The sequence below is a fragment of the Pan paniscus genome, chromosome X (assembly GCF_029289425.2).
Source record: "Pan paniscus chromosome X, NHGRI_mPanPan1-v2.0_pri, whole genome shotgun sequence".
NCBI lineage: Eukaryota > Metazoa > Chordata > Mammalia > Primates > Hominidae > Pan > Pan paniscus.
The window spans coordinates 135,638,277-135,664,845 of record NC_073272.2 but is presented as its reverse complement, the minus strand read 5'-3'; the positions used below and the strand labels follow the sequence as shown (position 1 = coordinate 135,664,845).

Genomic DNA, 26,569 nt, shown 5'->3' with positions numbered 1-26,569 from the left:
TGGGAAAAACATTCTGCAACCTGGTAGAGTCTTTCCCAAAATCCGGAGAGATTGATGCCAATAAGTCCTCTGCCTCTCTTTGAAGACTCACAAACATCTTAAAGATATTTCACACAACTTTGAGACCTATGTGTCATGATTTATTGTGCAACGGTTTAGGGAAGTCTACTCATGATGGGGCCCCTAGCACCTCAAAGCAAGCCTGCGACTCCCAACCTCTCCCTAGGCTTCTTCCCCCAACTTGGGTCTTTCTTTGTGTAATGTTTCAAGGACTAGTAAACTCATGATACAAGCGCACCCAGGAGGCACGCCGTAAATGTTCTTTAAATGAATGAATGAATGAGGAAGGAATGTTACTGTGTTGCTAGGTAAAGGTGAAGAAAGGAATGTTGGGGGGGCCAAGCTGGGTGCTGATTGGCTAGTCCTCACAATGCAGTAGGGGCAGAGCACGGAACGTAGGAGAGGGTTTCTTTAGACCAGGTAGTCGCTGCCCAGCCGGTCAGGACGTGGGACGCAAGGGGCAATCCTGCCCGGTTCGCAGGTCCGAGGCGGGCGCGGTGGCCCTTCGGGCCCCGCCCCGCCCCGCCTACCGGCAGCCCGGCCACGACCCAAGCGGAGGCCGCGCCGACGCCTGCGCAATGTATCCGGAGAGCCACCACCGCCTCCGGTCCCGACTCCGATGATGGCGGACGGCGCCGCAGCTGGCGCTGGCGGCAGCCCATCCTTGAGAGAGCTGCGGGCACGGATGGGTGAGCGGGCGGGTGGCTCCCGGGGGTGGTTCGGGCCCGCGTGGGAGGCAGGGTTCCCGCAGTCCCCGGGCCGTCGGAGCGGCGCAGCGGGCGCCACAAAACTTTTCCCTGGAGTCGCCTCGTGCTATCTGGTCCTCCCCTCACCCCCGCCGGAGTGCCCTGGGATGGGACAGGGGCGGGGGCGGGGGGTTGAAATTGTCAGCCGACGCCGCGAGCCGCCTGAGTCCCGCCGCCAACGGTCGAACTGCCGCTGCCAACGGTCTGAGCCCCGCGGACGCGGCGCGAGGCAACTCACGGGCTCTGCTTCGACGGGCGGGGCGGGGGCGGCTGGAAGCCGGACCCCGCGGACCGCCCCGAGCCCCATCTGCCCTTGGGGGGCGGTGGCCGCCCGCTCAACCGCCCCAACGAACGCACAGCTGCCTGGGATGTGCGGGCGCCCGCAGGGACTCCGCGCGCCGGCGCCGCCTCCGCCGCCAGGCAGCCTTTCCAGGCACGGAAAGTTTGAGTTATCCCCCAGCCCGGGTCGTGGGCGAGTTTAGGCGCTTTTACTGTCGCAGTCCTTGCCTCTCCCAAAGGCTTACCTCCTGCACCCTCCCGGTCAAGGTCCAGGGAGGAAGCTGGGTGAGGGTGGGGATGCTTAAAAGTTGCTTTAAAAGTTGGGATGAAACTTGGCTCTTTGCATCTCCTGATTTGCCTGCTGTAGCACATGACTTCAACAAGATGTCATCTTCTGTGGGACATCTTGCAGTCTCTAGGCTGAACTGAACGGGAATCAGCACTTCAGAGTGCTTTTTCCTCAACTAGTCCCATCGCCAAAACGTTTTTCCCTCCTCGAAAACCGTTAATCTTATACAATTTGACAGCACATTGCTTGGTCCAGGAGACTGCTCCACTACCTGAGATAGGATTTCTTCCTTGCAGGAGGTTGCTTTTAGCCTGTTAGACTAGTTCCCTCTGCTATGAGCGCGAATAAAACGATTTTATTAATTTTAATTGAATTTCTTAGGGTTTTTTTTGCATTTGCAATTAAAAAGTTAGATTGTTTACGATTGGGAAGCTATATGTTACTTGAGAAGACTTTGAATCAGCTCTCCAAAGACTGTGTCAGAAGCATATACTACATACACTTCCACCATTCATTAGGGAGAAAAGAATCTTCCTTCCGTGTCTATACTTATGGTTCACCTAGAAAGACAGTCTCCAATAAATTGTGTTGCTTATTGGTACCTGTGGCTCTCAGGCACTGGTTTATTTCAGTGATTTAGATTAACCAGCATTACTCCAATATGGTGAAGAAGCTGTGAACCGGATAAACCCCTAAAAGCATTTGTATATCAGATGTTGGAAAGTGTTTTAAAATTATATATGGGACCAGATACTGGAATTCACAGCATTTCAAACCAAAAACTTAAGAGCCATGTAAAAGTCTTAACCTAGGACCCTGGTTTAAAACCTTGCTGCCCACTTCATGTTAGGAATTGTAAATATCGCATGTTAGACTTTTTTCACAGAGCACCAACTTGACCAGAACTGCCCTTTAGATCTCAGCGTTTTCCTGAAGGGGTCAAGGAGACAGATGTTTTTGCTAAAATGTTGTTTTCATCTTCTGCTGGCAGCCTGGCAGCAAGAGTTAAAACTGTCTTGAATACATAACATATAAATGCATAGCACAGTCAAAATACATTTATTTTATACATTTATGTATGCATGCAATAGATACATGTATATATATATGTGTTACATATAAAGTGTAAATATATATTTGTTGAGTGATGTTTTCTGTGCATAGCACTGTGCTGAGGTTGTAGCATACCAAATATTTAACAAAACACGTGTTTATATTTTTATGCAGAATTGTTTTAAAGTAAAAATTTATTTGAATATTTCAACCAGATGAGCATAAGAAACTTGCCACTGACGTATCACCTTTCCCTTCTTGTTTTTCTAAATTCACCAGTGTTTCTCAGTTTAGAATAACTTTTTCAAAGAATAATTTCTACCAATGCAGAAAAAGCTACGGAGATTGACAGCCAGATTATCATAGAATTTTAGAGTTGGAGAAACCTTAAGATGATCTTGTCAGGCATCCAGAGTCCCAGCTGTAAAATCCTGGGGCACTTCTGCCACTTGAATGGGCACTCTCATGAGGAGCTTAATATTTTTCCAAGTAGCCATTCCATTGTAGACAGCTCTAAATGGTAGAAAATTGTCTCCAGTTTTGTCTTCAAGACATGCTATCTTTGGTTTGAACTTGGAGGTCTTCTGAAAGTCTCAGCCCTATGGCTTTGGCTTTTGCTATTTGAGGCAAAATTCTGTGAATCTGCCTGATTTTTATGGTTCTCTGGTGGCAGATTTCTTTTCCTGTTATTTTTTCTTAATATTTCAAAATAAAGTTGCTTTGAAATTTACAGTTAAATCAAGTTCTGGCTTCACCACTTAATACCTGTGTGAATTGGGAAAGTTATGTTTAGCTTCAGTTTTTTCAACTATAAAAAAAAATTGGGGAAAATAATTACGTCCACTTTATAGGATTGTTGTAAGAATTACATGAAGTAATACAAATGAACTTTGTAAATGGTGAAATGATATATAATATGTGTTATGGAAGTTTTTAGAAACGTTCCATAAATACAGATTAAGATTCATAATGCAGTTTTAGTAATACACTACACATTTTCTTATTTAATCTCTGGGCAAAATATAACTTTTACTTTAATTTTGGATTTAGAATTAGTATAAGGACTACAGAAATACCTTGCTGTTACTTTTAACTGAATATTAAGTAAATTCCCTCATTCATTTAAATGCATGTTAAGTAAATTCTTTCATTCAATGAAGTTGAATAAAATGTTGACTTTATTATATCCAGACATAAAGGTGTTATCCCATTTTCTGGACATTTTAAATAATTTTTAAACCCTGTCCTTTCTGTTAATGTATTTCTTACCAGTAGGAATTTGGATACAAAGGTCTAAAAATCAGATTTGATACTACTACCACATTAACCTTTATATGATTTGGTTCATTATTCTCACCACAGCTACTTCTAAGGTTATTTCTGTTTAATAAGATTTTTAATTAGCCTGGTAAAAGTATACTTTTTTTGAGACAGGGTTGCCCAGGCTGGAGTGCAGTGGGATGCTAAAGGCTCACTGCAGCCTCAAACTCTTGGGCTCAGCCTCCTGAGTAGCTGAGACTACAGGCATGCACCACCACACCCAGCTAATTTTTGTATTTTTAGAGATGGGAGTTTGCCATGTTGGCCAGGCTGGTTCCAAACTCCTGACCTCAAGTGATCCACTTGCCTTGGCCTCCCAAAGTGCTGGGATTACAGGCATGAGCCACCACTCTGGGCCAAAAATGTAGATTTTGAGGGAAATTATCAGCTAGATAGTGTCAAATACGGACTATCCTTGGGACTTCTAAGCAGGAGAACTGAATGTGTAAAAACAATACTACAAGTACTTTATTGTTTTCTCTGCACTCACATAAAAATGTTGCAAGTGGGTATATAGGAGTGTCTATAGACCAAGAATTTTTGTTAATATACTAGTGCTCAAATTCAGAAAATAATTGTGGTCCATGGAATTGCCAGTACTTAAATTATTAAGGAAGCTGAGAAGAGTCTAATTCTCAAATTAAGCTAGGTCATATATTATCTGGGCTGTTCGGCCTCTGGGGTAAAAAAAAAAAAAAATGGTGATCCTTACGGCAGCAATTGTGATGTCATTTTCAAGATTATGCTGTAAAATAACTCCCTCAGTAGCAATTAACACCTCAGAGTTCATTCATTTTATAAGTCCAAGGACAGCCCCTCTATTCCCTCGGTTACTTTAACTGCCCATCTTCAACTGTTACATTTTTCTCAATACATAGAAACCAGACTTGTATGCAGCATCACAGGGGCTTACTTCCTGTGCTTTTCTACAAAAGAAGAACAGAGTTAGTTTTCAGTGTTATTTTCAATACTCTTTCTGAAGATGCTCAGTACTGTGGGACATTTTAGATATAGCCATGTGTGGAATTAAAGGGTTCAGGGATTCCCCTATAATAACTCATGTGTGTCATCCTGGAATTTTAGTTTTCTTACTTTTCCTCATACTGTGCTTTCCTAATCTTACACTTCACCCTTATTGAAGTTTATCACTTTTCTGCCTGTTTACACGTTTGTTTGCACCTTGTATAATTTATATTTGTTTGCTTGACATCTACCTAGAATGATACCATCTCATTGGAGATTACTTCTTCTAAAAGAATATTTATTTCTCCACCTTCAATATGCATCAGAATAGAGCTTTCAACAATTGTAGATGCCTGGGCCCCACAGCCAGAGACTGGTGGTGGGGAGCGGGCAGGCAGGCATTGCTGATTTTCTAAAAGTGAGTTAGGTGATTCCAGTGTGCAACCAGGATAGAAAGCCCCTAATTTAGGTAATTTATAAATGTACTCCTTAACATTGGTTGGGCCTGATCTTTCACTGAGTATTTCACTGTTAACACTTTGCTTCCCAATTCAGATCCATAAATTCTTAACCTGTTATCTTCTGAATTCCCAATTTATGGTGAAACTTAATTTTTCCAATTCCTCGCCAGCTCAGTATTTCTAACACTTGGTGTAATGTTTTGTTTGAGACATTTTTAAAATCTATTAATCATTGGCTTCTACTCATCCACAAACTTATGCTGCCACCGCCACTAACAACTCAATTATCTTTATGTCTACAAATACCCTGGCCCATCATAGTAAACACTTTAATTTCTTTGTTAAAGTGTTGTTGAAGATCATAGGTGTTCAATATATCTTTGTTGTTGACCCAGATGAAATCAGTCATGATTTATAGAAGTGATCCTATCCTTTATCATCAAATACAATTGGCCGTGGTTTGCTGACTCCTGTGTTAGCTATCCGTATTCTTAACATCTAATCCTTTTATCTCCCTGTATTTTAGTTGCTGCAGCAAACGAGATTGCTAAGGAAAGGAGGAAGCAAGATGTGGTTAATCGTGTTGCAACCCATTCCTCAAATATAAGATCGACATTTAAACCAGGTATAATTTCTCTGATGCTTTGATAGATGTCAAAGTGTCATATCTTTAAAATTTGATATCCTATTAATATCTAACTATATTCTTTTTTTTTTTAGTAATCGATGGATCCATGCTTAAAAATGACATAAAACAAAGATTAGCAAGAGAGCGCAGAGAGGAGAAAAGGAGACAGCAAGATGGTATATTTTAGACCTTTTTTCAAAAATCAAAATGAATTGTGTTATATATTGCAAAGTGTTTTTAACTTATTCCTCCTAATTTGTTTATATGATAGAGTATAATTTTTATATTATGTATTATTTTGGATTAAATCCTTTTACTAAATCAGGCAAGAAGGCCCATGAAAATTCTTTGATTAAATTGTTTAATTTTTGAAGGAGTAGTTTATCTTAGCTTTGATTTTCTGAAAACTAAGGTCTGGAAATTTCTTCAATATTTGTAAAAACAATCAGAATGGGATTTCAGTAAAAGTGATTCTTTTTGTTTTGTTTTGTTTTGAGGCGGAGTCTCACTCTGTCACCCAAGCTGGAGTTCAGTGGCGCGATCTCAGCTCACTGCAACCTCCGCCTCCCGGGTTCATGCCATTCTCCTGCCTCAGCCTCCCGAGTAACTGGGACTACAGTCACCCGCCACCACACCCGGCTAATTTTTTGTATTTTTGGTAGAGACGGGGTTTCATCGTGTTAGCCCGGGTGGTCTCGATCTCCTGACCTCGTGATCCACCTGCCTCGGCCTTCCAAAGTGCTGGGATTACAGGCGTGAGCCACCGCTCCTGGCCAGTAAAAGTTATTCTAAAAATGAAAATAAATTGCCAATAATCCTAACATAGATAAGATGAAAAGCATGTTACCAAGTTGTAAAAAGATTATCCTTTTAGATCCTAATTTATACAGAGTCACACTTCAGAAGCATTTAGTGAGGGAAAATTTGAATATAGGAAAAATTTTGCTCTCCTGTAATATGGTATATGGTTAAGTCCATTAATGTAAAACTGGCATGTTTAATATGGTCTGTATAGATGAGGACTTTGAAAGAAGTTTCCTAGTAGAAGGGAACAAAACATATATCCTGGCCATGCGGTTTTTAATAATTAGTATTTTAATGTACAGCATATTAATATGGTAGGGTTTGACTTTAGCTCAAATCAGCAGAAATATCACATGAAAGAAAATATTTTTTCTTAATTTGGAATTGTAGTTTGGACAGGATGAGAGTCATTTGGCACAGACAATCCAGTTCTCCAGAGTTAAATGAATACTCAGTGAAAATGGTTCTGCAGTGGCTACCTCTGTTCACTTTTATAATAAATCTTTAGTTACTAGCACAGGTTGTGTTATTTTAAGAAAGTGAATGAGATGTGTTAACTTTTTCCTTCTGTGTGTGTAATGTGGAAAACCTAAATATTTTCTTGGCTCTTACACCTTGAAAATGTATTTGGAATATTTCAGCCAATAAAGAAACACAACTACTTGAAAAAGAAAGAAAGACCAAGCTCCAATATGAAAAACAGATGGAGGAAAGACAGAGAAAGCTGAAGGAGCGAAAAGAGAAAGAAGAACAACGGAGAATAGCTGCAGAAGAAAAAAGACACCAGAAGGATGAAGCACAAAAGGTACATAATTTTACAGCCTGTGCATGAGAGGATAAACTGTGTTGCCTGAGTCTAGAATATTGTTTTCTCAGGCCTTCTCTGCCTTACTTGCCCTGTAGAAAGGGAACCAATCCCAGCTCTTTCTTCTTCGCTTCCTCTTCCCCTCAGCATTATATAGGCTTTTACCCATGTCCTGATAAGATGCCAGGAGCTGAGACCCACTAGCCTAGGGAATGGGGAGACTTCCAAATCCAGGAACAAAGCCCCATCCACCTTCAGGACTTGGCACATGAGGTACCTGTGGCCTGGGGTTTGTTCTGAGTGGCTCTGTTTACTACCAAAAAGTATTCACTGTTGTCTCATTGCCTACAGAATAGGGGCAGACCCCACTGTCTGACCCTCCCTGACGTGCCCTCATCTGACCGATTTCTCACAACTCCTTTAAAAGTGTGACTCCCCAGCCAAATCAGGGCATTCGCTCTCCCTTTCAGCTTCCCTGGCTCCCTCTGGTGCACACTCACACTCTCTCCCTCTCTACCCTCTGTCTCCGTGTTCCTCACATTCCCTTTCCTGACAGGGCCCCTCTGGATGTGTGGTTCAGAGTCAGCATTCTTGCTCTTGTTTTGTGGCACTGCTCCTCTCTTTTCCTTTCTGGATTCTCTTTTGGTGTCTTTGGCACTCTGTTGGGATGAGTCTGTGGCTTTGTTATGCCCTCTCTTTTTCACTTCTGTCTTTCTTCAGTTTGTCTTTTGTGGTACTGGGCATCTGGCTACCTGTCTCATTCCGTATGATTCTCTCTGACACCAAATTTTTCTTTTGTAGGTCATTTCACTACTTGACTTGGAGTATGCTTCACTCCTTCTGAATGTAGCGTGGTCGCTGTGACACTGTCCTCTATCTTCCTGGCATTCTCTCTTTCTCTTTATTCCAGGGATTTTTTTTTTTTTTTTCTTTGAGACAGAGTCTCACTCTGTCGCCCAGGCTGGAGTATAGTGGCGTGATCTTGGCTCACTGCAACTTCTGCCCCCCCGGTTCAAGCAATTCTCCTACCTCAGCCTCCCAAGTAGCTGGGATTGCAGGCGCCTACCGCCACGCCTGGCTAATTTTTGTGTTTTTAGTAGAGATGGGGGTTCACTATCTTGGCCAGGCTGGTCTTGAACTCCTGACCTCGTGATCCACCCTCCTTGGCCTCCCAAAGTGCTGGGATTACAGGCGTGAGCCACTGTGCTCAGCCCATTATAGGGATTCTTAAGTGTCCCTAAATAAGCCTTAGTCTGTCTTTTGGTCTCTGACTCTGGCCTTTTTCTGCCTGAGGCAGCTTGATTTTCTTTCTTCTGTCTTTGTCTTAGCTTCTGTCTGTTTTTCCCCATCTTTATATCCTCTGCCTGCCATTCTCTCAGTGTGTTGTATTTTTATTTCCCTCTCTTATTTTCTGTCACTCTAATATTTGCATTTCTTTTTCTCTCCTTTTCTCTTTGGTTCCATTTCTCCCATGAAGCTTCCTCTTGTCTTTCTCTGCGGTGCTCAGTTTCCTCCCTCCTCATCCATACCTTTGCTCTTGTACGTGCTTCCTCTCCAGCCCTGCACCCTATCTGGAGAGCTTCCTGATTCTAGGACACTTCTTGTGCCACTTTTTCCCCATCCATGGTGTACTATATCTCTCCCTTTCTGAACCCTTTTCTGTGGTTGTTTATGCTCTGTTTCATGCTCTAGTATTTGGTAGACTCTCATTCAGAATTTCTGTCACTTTCCATCATCTTCTGTGAAACATCTCTCTTATTTTACTTTTCTGTGGTAAAGAGATGAAGGCCAGAGAAAGAGAGAGAATGAACTAAGTAATGATAAACGAAGAAAGAACCAAGAACTAAGTAAAGAACCAAAGAAAGTGAAATATAAACTGTGTGTAGAGTGAGTGGGAGTCCATGGAGGAGAGAGACAAGTCACAGGGACTGAGACCAAAAAATAAAGACTATCTTAGAGAAAGAGGAAGCTGCCAGAGAGAACACAGAGAATAGAAGAGAATGCAGCAAAATGACACTGCAGACAGAAAGGGAGCCACAGACATGGCAGGAGAAGGGGCAAAAGAAAACCCCAGATAGCTAGTGCGGGAGAGTCCCAGACAGAACAGGGGACATGGGACACTGTAAGTAGGCTACATATAGCAAAAGAGAGGAATTCTGGAGAGCAGAAAAAAAAAAACCCAGACTCAGTGGTGCTGAGGAGGTATGAGTGTGGACAGGAGGTGTATATGAAATGGGATAGGAACTTCTATGTGAGCCCTGGGTGGCCACGATGTGAGAAGGGACCTGGAAGAGAGCACAGTAGGTAATGCATTTGGAAACAGTGGAATAGAATCAGAAATAGTTTAATAATACAAAGTTAATCTTTGTTTTTAGTCTATTATAGTTTCAGGGTTTCTAAGTAATTCAGAACAACTGCCTTTCTGTTAGAAAATATAATTTTCAAATGTTGCCCATTGTATCAACTTTATTTTAAGAATTGCGGTTGCTTTTCTTCTCAGAAGATATGGCTCATCTCCATTTTCCTAGTACGTTTATCTTTGCCCTTGGTAGAAACAGTAGAGGCTTTGTAAGGATGGTGTTTGCTATGAAACGGTTGTTGTTAGGGAAAAATAGAAGATCTCTGGTCCTAAAAGTTGATTTGCTTACCTGAGTTCATGGTATGGCACAGTACAAGGATGAGAAATATTTGAGAGAAGAGCTCATTTCTGGAAGTGGAGTTGTTTTGCTGCAGCATGGTATTTACTTTGTATAGCTGTTGTCTTGACCAGCTAAAGTTCAGGTCAAGACAAATATATTGATTATCTTTTTTGAAACTTTATTTTTATTAGTTAACACCAGAATTTTAGCTGTTACAGATGTGAGTATAATAGATGATTCTGGTATAAATTTAACTTATATGTGTGCTGATTTTTCCCCTGCCTCATTCTACAAAGAATTTAAGGTGACTTAAAAATACATACCACACCAGATGATAAAAATAAATGGTTGGGGGAATCAAGCAGAGGGGAAAATTAACGTAGGCAAATAAAACATAAGGTATGATTAGCATGCACAAAAGTATACCAATCAGTCTTTGTACAGTTGCTAGAAAGAGGCTACACATTTGGCTCTAAATTTCCTAATGATACAAACAAAGAGGAAAGCATGGTCATTTTCTTAATGCAAGGTCCATAAGATTAAAAAAAATGAGTTATTTAGGAGAAGCACTGGTATTGATTGATAGCTGAGACATATCTCCAATTATTTTAAACTTTTACCTGAGACAGAAATTTGGTTATGGTTTATTTTATAAACCACAGATCAAAATTATACTAATTTGATGAATATGTAAAAATATGTTGGCTTTTATTTTAAATAGGAAAAATTTACAGCCATTCTTTATCGTACTTTGGAACGGAGGAGACTTGCTGATGATTATCAGCAAAAAAGATGGTCATGGGGAGGCTCTGCAATGGCGAATTCTGAGGGCAAAACTGGTAATTAATACACCCATTAAATTTTAAGTTTGTTTATGTTCTTGTTTAAATATTGGCTATGAGTAGAAGCTTGCATTTACAGCAAGATTTTAGTGTTTGTATCCTAAACAAAAATACTGTATATAGTAAATTTAAATTTCTGTCATATGCCATTGCAAAAGAAACAGGTGAAATGTTATAGTAGATTTTATTTAGCTCAATATACCTAAAATCTTATTTAAACTTATAATCAGCAGAAAAATGCTGAATAATGACTAAGCTTTACACAGCTTATCAAATGCATATTTTTAAAAATAAGTCTGCCTTGTCTACTATTGATTCAGTGTAAATTTTCTTATATGCACATAATTCTACACAATTTCAGAAAACAAAAGTAAAATTTATGTAGTTTAGAAGGATTGGCCAGTTGCCGTGGCTCACACCTGTAGTCCCAGCACTTTGAGAGGCCAAGGCGGGCAGATCACTTGAGGTCAAGAGTTCAAGACCCGCCTGGCCAACATGGTGAAGCCCCGTCTCTACTAAAAAAAAAGGATTGACGGGCAGTAATATTGTGAACTTGAGTAATGTAAGTCTGTGCTCCATAGAACTATATCATGAAAACTCATTTTGTTTCAGTTAATGATGCTTTCCTCCTTGAAATATGATTACAGTAAGTATTATGTCTTTTTCTCAGCCAATAAACGATCTGCGTCTACTGAAAAACTTGAACAGGGTACTTCTGCTTTAATCAGACAAATGCCTTTGTCATCTGCAGGCCTTCAAAATTCCGTTGCCAAAAGTAAGTAGTTATTTCATGTATTCTACTGAATTTCTATTAAATGAAATCAGTTCTTTATATTTTTACAGTACCACCTATTAAGATTGTGGAACATTTATGTTTATTTCAGAAGAGTCCCATGTTATTTTACAGCAGAGGGAGAGAGATAGTCATCCTTTTTTTTTTTTTTTTTTTTTTTTGAGACAGAGTCTCACTCTGTTGGCCATACTGGAGTGCAGTGGCATGATCTTGGCTCACTGCAACCTCTGCCTCGTGGGCTCAGGCGATTCTCGTGCCTCAGCCTCCCAAGTAGCTGGAATTACAGACCTGCATCACCACGCCCAGCTAACTTTTGTACTTTTGGTAGAGACGGGGTTTCACCATGTTGGCCAGGCTGGTCTTGAACTCCTGATCTCAAGTGATCCACCTTCCTCGGCCTCCCAAAGTGCTGGGATTACAGACGTGAGCCACCATGCCTGGCCTTGTATTTTCATCAATATACTTGTTTCATGATGTTTGTGTTAATCATATCAGATGGGATTATTGGACCTCAGTAGCTGAAACTGAAACATATTTTGGTCAAAAGACACTGCCATTAAGTGGCATAATTATTTATTTGAAGATTAGTTCATATTCTACCAACATATAAATGAAATTGTGTTTTCTACAGACTGGTTAGACTAGTTATTCAATTTCCATTAAGTATTGTGAATATTACCTCATTTTAGAAAAATAATAGCATATATATAGCAGTGGACAGGTTGATCTGCATTACATATATCATATTTGTTATTCACAATTATCTTAGAAAATTGACAGACAAGTATAATTGCCTTCCTTGTTTTATAGTTAAGACTCCAAGAAATTCAGTGATTTCTACTCTAACATCCTTTTCTGTGGTTTATATTTTGGTCATTTGATAAATGGATCATGATATTTAAGTTGTACCTTTCATTTATAAGTCAATGTTTTCCCCCAAAAGCAAATAATGTGATAATGATGTTTAATGATAGACGTATTGCCAAGCTCCACTTTACAACTCTTCCTAATGGCAATACAGAGTTGTTTCAAATACAGTGAAGTTATCTACTATGAATAATTCAAATGTCTTTTTGTTTCTGGTGTTTGTCCTTTTAATTAGTGTTCCTTATTAAAAGAAAAATCTATACCCAAGTGTGTGTCAATAACCATGTCTGGCTTGTAGCACATGGTGCCTCTCACTGATAATTGAAATGGATTAGGCAACTATACCCATCAATCCAAAAAAAAGATCCCTTTTCTTTCCAGAGGAAAAAAAGGAATGTTCTTGAGAGGAAAAAGAGCACAAATTCCACATCATTCCCTTAAACTTAGCCAGTAAAAATGATGAGGAAAGATGGCTTTTGTGCCTTGTGAATTGAATAAGGCATAATTATAGTTTGAATTTTAAAATGTTTGTTTTGCATTATTAGGTATCTCGACAATTTTTGAGCAATGCTGATTGCTATAAAATTCCAGTACAGCAAAAGATTTTGGATACAATTTAAAGTATAATTAATTGTAGCAGTAGTTAACCTTATGGAAAAGATTTCCATTTTTGCCTAAAACAATATAGTTTTAATATGTTGAAAAGGATTTCTAGGGCGAAAGGATTTTTATTCCAACTTACATTATGTTATTTGTACTTTTAGGACTCTTAAAATTTCAATGATGAGCTTGAGAGGTCTTTTATTGTCAGTCTGAGTATATCACATTTTCTCTTGTATTGGTCTGAGAAAAGTTCATCCACTTACCACCTCCACCCTCAATGTGCTTTCCCAAAGCACTTTTATATATAGTCTGGGTTTGTTCATAGATTAATATGGGAAGATTTTCTCTGGCACCTTGCTTATAATATGGTAAAATTAATTTATTATTCACCAACTAAATCCTTTAGAAAAATTAGATAACATTTTTATCTAATGTTTATGTACTTTCATTTTAATATATCTTAATTGTTCCACAATCATTGACTCTGTTTTACTATCTAATTGCTTTCAGGAATTAGCAAAGATTTATCTCATAGACATTTATTACATATTTAGTATAATGAGCAAAAGCCTTATTAATGAGACATGTAGTCAGTGTGGCGATTCCTCAGGAATCTAGAACTAGAAACACCATTTGACCCAGCCATCCCATTACTGGGTATATACCCAAAGGATTATAAATCATGCTGCTATAAAGACACATGCACACGTATTTTTATTGCGGCACTATTCACAATAGCAAAGACTTGGAACCAACCCAAATGTCCATCAATGATAGACTGGATTAAGAAAATGTGGCACATATACACCATGGAATACTATGCAGCCATAAAAAATGATGAGTTCATGTCCTTTGTAGGAACATGGATGAAACTGGAAACCATCATTCTCAGCAAACTGTCGCAAGGACAAAAAACCAAACAATGCAAGTTCTCACTCATAGGTGGGAATTGAACAAGGAGAACACATGGACACAGGAAGGGGAACATCACACACCGGGGCCTGTTGTGGGGTGTGGGGAGGGGGGAGGGATAGCATTAGGAGATATACCTAATGTTAAATGATGAGTTAATGGGTGCAGCACACCAACATGGCACATGTATACATATGTCACAAACCTGCACATTATGCACATGTACCCTAAAACTTAAAGTATAATAAAAAAAAAGAGAAGGGACAGATTATGACTTCAGGATAATAATTAGTTAAATTGTACTGTGAAGGGGCAATTCCAAATAAAACTTTTAAAATGATTTCTTTATTAGCTTTTAATACAAGAAGGTATGTGTGGAAGACACTTTGTGAAAGATTTTCTTAAAGGTACAGTATGTTGCACACTCTGAAATGATGAATGCTATAATTAATGATTTCTAGGAAATAAAATCCATATTGACAATGTCTTACCTTTAACTTGAAATGAAACCTGGTCAGTCCAGAGAGATCAACATTTTAAACTCAGATGAAGTTCATAATCTAACCTGTAATATTTTAAATAACTATTTTAAATCTGGGTTGATTCAAATAGTCTATTTTTTTCTACTCATTGCTGATTCATAATAACTGCTCACACCATTTTGTCATTTTTTGCAGTATGCTAATGAAGGATACTGACTTAATCACATGATCTAACCACCTCTGTGGTTCATGCTGCTCAATCACATTATTAATTCAAGGAATTTTCCGATGATACTGTGTTGTCAACATGTACTTTAGTTTACAAATCCCTGAAAGAGAAATTATTTTTTAAACAGACATTTCTCAGTATTCTGAGCGAGGGTATCTCAAGTGAAATGAAAGTGTCTACACGGAAGCAGATTATTTCTCCTTGGTTTGTTTAAATCGTGGCATTTATACCAATTGTTAATATTCATTTTTATCTTAAAAATACTAGTTATAACTATTTAACTTGTAAGGTCCAGGACCTGAGCCTCCGAAAGCCACTTTTTGGCCATGATGCAGAAATCAGATGCTACAGCTATCAATAACTTTACACCTGATATCAAAAGAATGGCTCCGCAGGGTAAAACACTGACAGTCTGTTAGAGCCTACAAGTTGATACATGTATAACTCAGATAATTCGTTTTCTTTATGTTAAGAACAAATATCTTTTTATCTAAATGATTGATATTGGAGTTTCATGTTTTCGTCATTTTATACTGGTGTGTGCACATATGTGTGTGTACATGTGTGTATACGTATATATCTTTTAAAAATATATGCATATATAACAAAAATACTAGTTATAACTAAAGTGTAAATTACTTTTAAGTATTAGGCATCATGTCTAAAGGGTTGTATGTTTGTAATTTGGGAACTTTGATGTCAGTGTCAGATATTTTACCTCTTAATTTTTACCATTTTCTAAATTTTTTTTCATTTCAGATAAAGAATAAACTCGTTTTAAGTTTGGGGATATAGAATCTCTGCATAATATTTGAAATTAAGTCTTATAAGCAAGGTAGAGAACATAAAAAATGTTTGAAAAAGGAGTATCTCACTCCTGAGATAATTAGTAGTTTATGAAAACTAATATTCCTTTTGTACTTGCTCTCTAGGGAAAACAGACAAGGAGAGAAGCTCATCTTTAAATAGAAGAGATAGTAACCTACATTCGTCTACTGATAAAGAACAAGCCGAAAGGAAGCCACGTGGTTAGTTACTTCTAAATACAAATTTTAAATAGTGATTTAAAAGAGGTATTTTATGTCAACATTGAATTGCTTGAAAAATCATTCCCAAAATTGGAAGCCAAAATATTCCTTCTTAAACTGAAAAAATGTGCTTTGGTGCCATGCTTATTTGGCTAAAGCCAGAAAAATCTGTCTTTAAATGAAGTATATAATTCCTGCCATCATCTGACAAGGGGTGGATAATGCAGCTGAGGAAATAAATCACAGAATATTGGTATAGATAGGAGTGTACTGGAGGATTTGATTCACTTCCAGTATTTCATTAATTTGTATTTGGAAGTTTAAATACCCGGCCACATTTCGAACTTCAAAGCTTTGCCCTTGCTTCATAGCATTACCCACATATATCCTTTGTGCATATTTTCACTGCTGATTATTCACAGAATTTCACAATGATTACTAAAGTACTTCCTTACATAAAGTAGTTCCTTTTCTTTCTTTCTTTCTTTTTTTTTTGAAATAGAGTCTTGCTCTGTTGCCCAGGCTGGAGGGCAGTGGCACCATCTCAGCTCACTGCAACCTCCACCTCCCGGGTTCAAGCGATTCTCCCGCCTCAGCTTCCCGAGTAGCTGGGATTATAGGCGCCTGCCACCACGCCTGGCTAATTTTTGTATTTTTAGTAGAAATGGGGTTTTGCCATGTTGGTCAGGCTGGTCTTGAACTCCTGACCTCAGATGATCCGCCCGTCTCAGCCTCCCAAAGTGCTGGGATTACAGGTGTGAGCCACCGCGCCTGGCCATAAAGTAGTTTCTTTCTAACACCTTTCCCTAGCATTTTCCTTTCACGTGTATTTGTTGCTTTTTGTTTCATACCAAACCATTCCTTTACAGAAGACCTTACACCTAATTGATTCAGGTCAAATCCTATTAGAACAAATGTCATTGACACAGGGATCTTTATGAACATGAAGATTTATTGGAGCAAGATATTTACAACAAAATTTACTTTTAACAAAAGTGTTTATTCACTTCCTTGGAGCCTTTGGCAGTGGACTTGACCATTATGATTTTCAGTGCTGTCTATCTGTAGGAATCTTTCTCAAAGTTGTTTTGCCATGTGCAACTTTTTTCCTCAAGTGTGAGTTCCTCCATAAATTTCATACGGTGGGGAGTGGCTCTGTTTGAAATGTTACCTAGATTCTTTCCTTAGAGTTATTTTGGTATGTATGCTGTGGCCTTTCTCCTTTTATTCTGAGGATCTCTTCTTTGACAGTGCAGTCCAGTCAGATGACTGTGTTCAGTGTTTTGTGTTGCTGGGAAAGCTGCTGTTGAGAGCAGTTTGCATTGCTCTTTCTTGCTTTGCATTTGTGAGACCTCCAATGGAATCCTTTGGATTTGTTCTCATCATATATCTCGTTGCTCATATATCAGTTCTCAAGAGAATAATTTAATCAGTTGTCTGTTCAGCCCAACAAAAGCGTCATTAGCCAGAAGCAGAAGTGCTGCTTCATTATCCAGCCCTGGAAAAGATGTTCCAGGTAACAGGCATATGGTGGAAAGCCAGGAGGTGTTAAGTGTTTGCATTTCAAAGCAGGCTTCATCACTGAATTTGTTGCATTTAGGCATCAAAATAGTTTGAATCCATAGTTACCATATTAGTGATTTTACCCAGCATTTGATGTTGCATATTTATTTTATGACTTCTAACATGATAGGGCAGTTATATGGGAGACAGGTAATTTGTAGGATGAGATAGCTAACTTTGAAGGTGTTTGTTAAATTTTAAAGTTCTATGGGTTTTAAAAATATAGAAAACCTTCACTCATTTCAAGGGAGAAAGTTTCCTACTCTACCTTCCTTTTTTCACCTAAAATATGGAAGAATAGCATAGAGCCACCCTTCAGCTTTTAGTTAGAAACCTAAAGATTGTTCTTAACGTGAAACATCTTCAGAGTTGTGTGGACTTTCTCATTTATAGTTTACATATAGTATTAGACTTGCCTTTGGATAGCAAGACCACCCCCCCCCACCCAGTAATGGAAAGGACTAATGCATTGTTCCTATGATTTTTTTCTTTTTTTTCCCCTTCACTTTTTCCTTTCCAGTATATATCCCACTCCCTTTGCTTTTTCTCTGTTAGTATTCATATGATTAGTAAAACACATCTAAATGCTATCACAGACTTTCTTGTACTGCAGCCTTATTTCTTTTGTTCTAATTCCTGACTTTTTTATGCCCAATTATATGTATGTCAGGTTATTTTCTGCCAGTCTCCCTTTGCCACCAATCTATGGTGAGATATTTCTATTACCACCATCCAAAAAATCTCAATATTTTGTCTTAAAAGTTTATAGCTAATACAAATCCAGTCATACTATATTTTCTGTAGCACAAACTGTTGGTGTAATGTGACTGTTTAGGCACATTTAGATATGTAAATAAAATGCTTTCTCCACTAAAAATGAGGGACTAAAAGATAACATTTAATTTAGCTAAAAGTTTTATTCATAAGTAGTCTATCTTTGGTAATTTGGGGTAAGATTAGGTGAAAATTTGCCACCCATACTTAAAGATGAGGTGGCAGATAAATTTAACCAGGTCTTTTTTTTTTTTTTCTTAGTTTAATTTACCAGGTCTTAAGGAAGCCACCTCCAAATACCTTTTGAAAAATGTTTAATTAGGCCAGGTGCGGTGTCTCACGCCTGTAATGCCAGCACTTTGGGAGGCTGAGGCAGGTGGATCACTTGAGGTCAAGAGTTCAAGACCAGACTGGCCAACATGGTGAAACCCCGTCTCTACTAAAAATACAAAATTTTCCGGGTGTGGTGGCACATGTCTGTAATCCCAGCTACTTGGGAGTCTGAGGCAGGAGAATTGCTTGAACCTGGGAGGCGGAGGTTGCAGTGAGCCAAGATTGCGCCACTGCACTCCAGCCTGGGTGATAGAGCGAGACTCCATCTCAAAAAAAAAAAAAAAATTAATCGTTTAAGCAATAAATATTTCGTGTAGAAGATGTTTTTAATCTAATCCCCCATTATCCCTGTGCTCACTGGTAACTTCATATTTTTCTTTGCATTTATTTTTTTTCACAAAATGAAATAACCTGCTTTCCATCTTCTATGTCCAAAATATTTCATATTATTGCTCTTAGTGACTGCCTTAATATGGTCTACATTTCCTTTGGAACATTTGGATGGTATTTTCAATTGTTTCAGTATTATAAACAGTGCAGTAATTAGCAACTTTATACATGCATTTTTATATATTTATGTAATTTTTTTTTTCCTAAGGGTAAACCTAGAAGTAGAATTACTGGAACAAACAGTATGTACTTTTTATGCTCCCCAGGGAAAATATACAAATCTATACTCCCACCAGTTGTGATGAGGTTGCCTGGTTCCAAACATTGGTATTAATCACTTTCTTCCATCTTACCTGGCACCAAATATTATCATTTTCGTCTGTTTCATAGGAAAAATAAAATTAGATTGTTAAAGGTGGAAAGGACCCTGGAGATCCAACCCACTCTGATTAATGTCTTATTAAGTTTTTAGTATGGGTGAGAAAATGCTCTTTCTTACATTCTATTCTAAAACATTAAAATATGGAGTGTCTTACATAATCACCTATAATGGTAAGATCTCTAGCCCTGGCGAAGATGTTTAGATTACTTTTAGAAAGGGTTGAAGATCTTGTAATTTTTTGTGAAAATTATTCTGAAATATAGTATGATTAAAATAGAAACAGCTTATTGCAAACATCAACTTTGGAGAAGCATCTTATTTTCATCTGTAATAGACTATTGCCTTTACAACGACTGTTGTTAATGTTGCTTCCAAAGTAGTGACTTTGTGATAGTTCTGTCCTGTGTCTGTCATCCATTTCACTAAGCATTTCCTGTGTTGTGTGTAATCCCTGTGCTTTCCTAATAAACAATCTCTTTTCTGTGTTCCTGTTCTTATACTGTGTACCTGGTGCATCCTTTTCTTGTCAGATTTCTAACTTAGGGAATTTCATGCTCTGTCCTCATTCAGTTACAGGCGTCACCAATTATGTAATGCAGTATGTCACTGTACCCTTGCGTAAATGTACTAGCGACGAATTGAGGGCTGTTATGTTTCCCATGTCGACAATGAAAATACCTCCTCAAACAAAAGTAGAAGAGTCTCCCTTGGAGAAAGTAGAGACACCTCCCAAGGCAAGTGTGGATGCACCCCCCCAGGTGAATGTGGAAGTATTCTGCAACACAAGCATGGAAGCGTCCCCCAAGGCAAGTGTGGGCATGGCCCCTGAGGTGAGCACGGACTCATTCCCTGTGGTGAGCATGGACGTGTCGCCTGTGGTGAGCACGTATGATTCTGAGATGAGCATGGACGCATCCCCCGAGTTGAGCATAGAAGCACTCCCGAAGGTGGACCTGGAAACAGTTCCCAAGGTGAGCATAGTAGCATCCCCGGAGGCGAGCCTGGAAGCACCCCCGGAAGTGAGTCTGGAAGCACTGCCAGAGGTGAGCGTGGAAGCAGCCCCAGAGGGGAGCCTGGAAGCACCTGCCAAGGGGAGCGCAGAAGTAGCCCCCAAGGAGAGTGTGAAAGGGTCACCCAAGGAGAGCATGGAGGCATCTCCTGAGGCGATGGTGAAAGCATCCCCCAAGACATCCCTTGAAGCAAGCATGGAAGCATCTCCCAAGGCAAGAGCGAGAGACGCTCCAAAGGTTTGTCAAGTGCCTGTTATTGACAAATTTTCTATTAAAATATGTATATTTTGTTGTATAGTTCACGATGGGTCAGATTTTACAACATAACCAGCATATTATTTACAATATTCTGCAATATAATTAATAAAATAGGTTAACTCACTTAAACTAGGAATTTAAAATTCTCTGATGTTCATTGTACCACTTTTCCTCCAAAGCTGAAATATTAGTGAGTTTTTATTAGAAGGGAGAAAATGTAAGTTTATATGAACTCTGTTTCTAAACTCTGAAGAAATGTTTTTTGAGAAATGTTTTAAACCCTGAATTGGGATTTGGAAATCGAGTTTGGTTTTGAAGGATAATATTTCTTTTAAACCTGTTATTTCTGTGATCTCCTGGAATTGTGTAATGTAAATTGTTAGTCCAGAAGCAAATATCAATGTCCTGATTCTCATACTCTAAAAGAAAATTGCAGTTTAAAGAATTCTAATTGTGTTTTATTCAGAATGTTTTTCTCTTCAAAAAAAAAAAAAAAAAAGCCAGCTGCAGTAAAAGAATTGTTTGTTAGTAATTTACCATACTGTGTTTATCTGTTCAGAAATCAGAAATGGACAAACAGGCCTTAATCCCTATTGCCAAGAAGCGTCTATCATCATACACTGAGTGTTATAAATGGTCATCATCTCCTGCAGATGCTTGTGGTCTGCCGTCTCCCATCAGCACTAAGTAAGCAGCTTATTCGCAACTGTTCCTGATAGGCGTTTTACTAGAACAAATTCCATGTCAATGTTTGATGAGTGAAATAATATAGTATGCATGGTAACACAAATGTAAAGGGAAAAAAGCCTGTAAAAAGGGATTTACTTTTCAGAAAAATTCCCTGATTATAATGTCATCTCATAATAGCATCTTATATTTTATGAAATTGTACACTGAAAATTAATTAGCAAATGTGTATTACTTTTTCTCAGCAGGCAAATCCAAAAGAACTGCCCTCCATCACCATTACCACTTATTTCAAAACAGTCACCACAGACTTCTTTTCCTTATAAAATAATGCCTATTCAACACACCCTGTCTGTGCAAAGTGCATCAAGTATTGTCAAAAAGAAAAAAGAAACAGTTTCTAAAACCACTAACAGATGTGAGGCTTTGAGCCAAAGGCATATGATCTATGAAGGTAAGTTCTTTCACTAAGAAGTTTATCTTAGCAACACAGAAAATCTTACTGTATTCTGGGAAAGGTTCACTTCATTTTATTCCCCAATTGAGAGAACTTTAGGGAATTATTTTCCTTTTAGAAAGAGAGAATCTAACCAATCTCTGGTACATTGGAATGTATCTTCTCTGTTTGTTTGTCCTTGCCAAAGCTTTCTTCTCACCCCTTTGTTTTGAAAAATCCATTTTTGGAACTGCTTTTAAAAGCATAGGTCTGGCCAAGCATGGTAGCTCACGCCTATAATCCCAGCACTTTGGGAGGCTGAGGTGAGAGGATTGCTTGAGCCAAGGAGTTTGAGACCAGCCCAGGCAACATAGGAGAGAGACCCCTGTTTCTACAAAAAAAAAAAAAAAATATATATATATATATATATACACACACACACACAAAAAAAATTAGCCCGATGTGGAAAGGGTAGGCTATATATTCGGTTAGGGGGTTGAGGATAAGAGTAAGCCATATTATACCATAACCACCTAGCTTAAGGTGGTACACATCTGTAGTCCCAGCTAGTAGGGAGGCTGAGGTAGGAGGATTGCCTGAGACCAGGAGGTGGAGGCTGCAGTGAGCCGTGATAGTGCCTTTACACTCTAGTCTGGATGAGAGAGCGAGACCCCGTACCAAAAAAAAAGCATAGGTCGGATGAGAGGTTTGGTCTAGGTGATTCCTGAGATCCCTTCTAGCTCTGATAGTGATGGTTCTTGGAGAGAGCACATCCACTCGTGGATGAGCAGGTTTTTCCTAAGATTTAGGTTCGTTTCTATATATAGGCCATAATGTGGTGTCCCTTGATTTGTGTAGTATTCCTGAAAGTGCCATATTGCTATTTTGCCTGTTATGTGCATTCTTAATACCCATGGACATTACTTAATTTCAAAAACACACTGGGGAATTTTGCTTTTTTAGGGAATTCCACAGTGAATTTTTTGTAACAGAAACAATCTTTTAATTACAGATTATTCATTCCTGATATGTCTTCTCATTTTCATATGATTTATTTAAAATAAATTAGTAGTTATATAGACCAAAATATCATAATATGCCTCTGTGTACTCACCTTATTTTACTGATAGTCTTGGTTTTGTTATCTACAGTTAGCTACTCTATGATCAACCAAATGTATACACTATTATCAAGGTTTAGCTAAATAGTAATCATATAGTAAAAATGATGCACAGATCTCAAATGTATACCAGATACATATTTGTTTGAGTATTTAAGATATTTGTACCCTTCGTTTGGACTGAGCATAAGCTTGTCTTCCTCTATATTCAGTATTTCTTACTCTTTTCCCATGGGGTCAGTTGATTCAGTTATCTCAAAACCACTAAAACGAAAGTAGAAGTACATTATTTCATTTTGGAACAAGTAGGTGTTAAAAAGAAACAAAATGCTTCTGCTGTTGTTGGGGGTGCAGTTTGAACAAAATCTGTTAGATAATCACCTATAGTTTGCTTGTGATTTATAAATTTTGGACTACGCACATATATATATATTTTAATGTTTTGGATTGTGTTGCACTTCTTTGTTGGAGTGAGAGTTGATTAGCTCTCTTAACTGTTGCACATATTTATTTAAACTAGAGTCTGGTAATAAGAGTACTGCAGGTATTATGAATGCCGAGGCGGCAACAAAAATTTTGACAGAATTGCGCCGCCTTGCTTGTGAACAAAGAGAAAAAGAGGAAGAAGAAAGACAACGGGAAGAAATGCAGCGAAGGTCAGCACAAAGTCTTCCTTCCTATACTATAAATCTTGAGTGGGGCCCAAATTTTTGAAAGTCAAAATTTTACCCTCAAGTTATAAATTCTCAAAGAACAATTGACTTTCTTCAGTGAGGATCAGAAGTGCCTCATTGCCTGCATAGGAAGCATTTCAAGCCCTTGTAAATGGCTAAGGACCCTGGTATGTGGATAAATGGCACAGTCCTTTTTAGCCTCCATACATCATGTGCCATTAAGGTGTGCTAGGAGGATGCACAGAGACCAAACTCACATTCAGGATTTGATCTCTCAGCACCAGAGTGGTATATAAGAACAGATCAGTTCGCGTTCACTAGTGTCAGCCCTTTATTTAAAAGACTTGTAACATCAGGATTTTTAAACCTGAAAATTATACTTACTCATGTTTTACTTTTCCTGTGATCTTTGTGACACCTGTATCTCATCAGGCCAGTGAGTCATTGCTAGAAGGATTTCCTTTGTGGGCAGCAAATCTCATGTACAGTTGTGTGCATTCAAATTCTAGCAAAGGTTTCTTGTTCCTCCATCTTGAGGCCTATTTTATGTCGGGCCTTATAATGTAAACCTCTGTCCACTGGCTGCAGGGAATAACAACAGTACTGAATTTGCTTTTAAGTATTTAGTGTTATTTGAAATAATCACACATTTTCCATATGCTTATATGGGCTTGGGAAAAAGAAGGGAATATTATGAATTACAAAAAAAACTCTAACATGAAGAATATTATTCATTGCTTCATATAAACAGAGCTGATTTAGCATTTGAAAGTGCTGAATACTAGGGAACCACCAGACTCTCCTCTAAATTATCTCTGTTATCCCCACGAGAGATTGGGTGTGAGCACGTGTAAAGAAGGCCTTTTAGGGGATGTCATGTCTCAAAGACAGTTAAGGAATGAGTTCCTCTCACGTATGTGTGTTTTTTAACAAGCAAAGTAATCTATTACTTGATTGAAATATTTTTCTGCTCCCGAGGGCTAGTTTTTCTCTTTAAAAAGGGGTGGAATTGTGTAATTCCTATATAGTAACAACACAGAAGATGTAGTGACTCTGGTGTGGATATAAATTATATTACTATACACAGGAAGTTTCACTATAAAAACTCACATACTAGTGCAAGCTGAGTATGATAGCAATCAAGATAAATACTAACAATTATTTAAATACTCTCAGGGTCATTAAGAAATCAAAAGACGTGGCAAAGGAAGCAGTTGGAGGCCAAGCAGAAGACCACTTGAAACTCAAAGATGGGCAGCAACAAAAGGAGACTAAAAAGAAGAAAGGATGGCTGGATCAGGAAGACCAGGAAGCACCACTGCAGGTTTGCTGACTTGACACTTTATCAGGGGATGAGAACCAGATTATAAAGTTCAGATGGAACCCAGAGCAAAAATCTCTGTCTCTGAGAAAGAAGACATGAGCAGATTCTCTGGCTGCATTTTATTTTTTATTTTATTTATTTATTTATTTATTTATTTTGAGATGGAGTTTCACTCTTCTCAGCCAGGCTGGAGTGCAATGGCACAATCTTGGCTCACTGCAACCTCTGCCTCCCAGGTTCAAGCCATTCTCCTGCCTCAGCCTCCCAAGTAGCTGGGATTACAGGCGTCTGACACCACGCTCAGCTCAGTTTTGTATTTTTTGTAGAGATGGGGTTTTACCATGTTGGCCAGGCTGGTCTTGAACTCCTGACCTCAGGTGATCCGCCCGCCTCAGCTTCCCAAAGTGCTGGGATTACAGGTGTAAGCTACTGCGCCCAACCTCTGGCTGCATTTTTATGTTACAGTCTCTATTACCCAGTACCACTGCAGGTCATTGTCAGCCACCCTCAGAAAACCATAGAATGTTTTCCTGGTGAAATAAGCAGAAAACAGCAAATTGTAGATTAGTAGTCCTTAATTTGAAATCCAAATTGCTTTAACAGATTCCACATCCTACATTGGTTTCCCCCATCTTGCATTCTGTGGTACCATATACAACTCCATCAACTGGACCTTACACCCCTGTAACAGATAAGATAAACCATACATACTTCTACAAGTTTAAAATCATTAACTGAAGAATGTCTCATCTATCTAAAGTCAAGTCACTGGGTAAATAAATGCCCAAACTGAGCTCAGACTATACTCAGTTTGAATTATTACCATAGCCCAATTTATATTTCCAGTTTTTAGTGTATTATTCACCAGCATTGGTCATATGTTTTATATATGATTGTTTATGCTTGCATTTCTCAGGAGGGTGCCTTCAAGAATCCTCTCAGTGCTTTTGAGAAATGTCAGGCTGTTGGCTCCTGTTACTGTGTTAATGGATAGCTCCACAGTCACATACGTTGAATTAGGATGGTGTGATGTTCATAACAATGACCCTGTGGTCCTGAATCCTCAGGATAACATTTAGCCTAGCTTTGTGCATTCTAACTAGTGCTTTGAAAATTGACAATCCGCAAATATCATGATATAGGAACCCTCATTCAAAAGGTTACACTCTTTTGTTATACTAGATAACATTTACCATTGAAATTTTTAAACTAGAGTTCTCTGATGTCACTCAGGTATCTTGAGATTGAATGATATTTTTATGCAAATTTCCTAGAAAGGGGACGCCAAAATAAAAGCTCAAGAGGAAGCTGACAAACGCAAGAAAGAACACGAGAGAATTATGTTACAAAATTTACAAGAACGGTTAGAAAGGAAAAAGGTACTCGCTCTCTGTTTGGGGGGACTTGATTCTGTGTTTAAAACAATGTTGGGCACCTGATATCAGCATGTTTTTAAAAATCACAAATCTGATATATACTAGTTCCTGGTGGTTTTCCCACTCAATTCTCTTCCTTATCCAAGGATCTGACTTCTCCTACATAGAGGGCTGTCCTCTTACTGATCATGCCTCCCTCTCATGGACCCTTGGTGGCCATTGGCCATTACAGTGATGCCTCACTATATCAAACCTCTGGTAACAAAACTTCTCTGAGCAGAAGGACTCCAGTCATGGTAGGGGTTGGTAGAAGTTAAGACTTTCTTCTAAACTGGCTGGAAATTGCAGCAACTACATGGGGAGAAGCAGAAACTGCAGGCCTCTTTGAGAGGCCAAGGTGCAGGCTATTTTTAAGGTAGGGCCACATGTGAGCTCATCT

General features: G+C 38.8%; 1 protein-coding gene across 3 annotated transcripts in view; it reads left to right on the top strand.

The window, feature by feature from the left end:
* The first annotated feature begins 416 nt into the window (after positions 1-416).
* Positions 417-26,569, top strand: part of MAP7D3 (MAP7 domain containing 3) — a 33,392-nt gene continuing 7,239 nt past the window's right edge. Inside the window, exons 1-13 of one of the 3 annotated variants that reach the window (XM_034949840.4) lie at positions 417-749; positions 5,698-5,796; positions 5,892-5,975; positions 7,245-7,408; positions 10,769-10,886; positions 11,560-11,664; positions 15,708-15,803; positions 19,816-20,492; positions 21,073-21,200; positions 21,446-21,654; positions 23,277-23,412; positions 24,607-24,754; positions 26,029-26,133. In XM_034949840.4, coding sequence (XP_034805731.2) covers positions 680-749; positions 5,698-5,796; positions 5,892-5,975; positions 7,245-7,408; positions 10,769-10,886; positions 11,560-11,664; positions 15,708-15,803; positions 19,816-20,492; positions 21,073-21,200; positions 21,446-21,654; positions 23,277-23,412; positions 24,607-24,754; positions 26,029-26,133 — 2,139 coding nt within the window. In that variant the 5' untranslated portion in view covers positions 417-679. The remainder of the gene's footprint in view (positions 750-5,697; positions 5,797-5,891; positions 5,976-7,244; positions 7,409-10,768; positions 10,887-11,559; positions 11,665-15,707; positions 15,804-19,815; positions 20,493-21,072; positions 21,201-21,445; positions 21,655-23,276; positions 23,413-24,606; positions 24,755-26,028; positions 26,134-26,569) is intronic. The other 2 variants (XR_010111258.1, XM_034949842.4) reach the window with 2 other exon arrangements.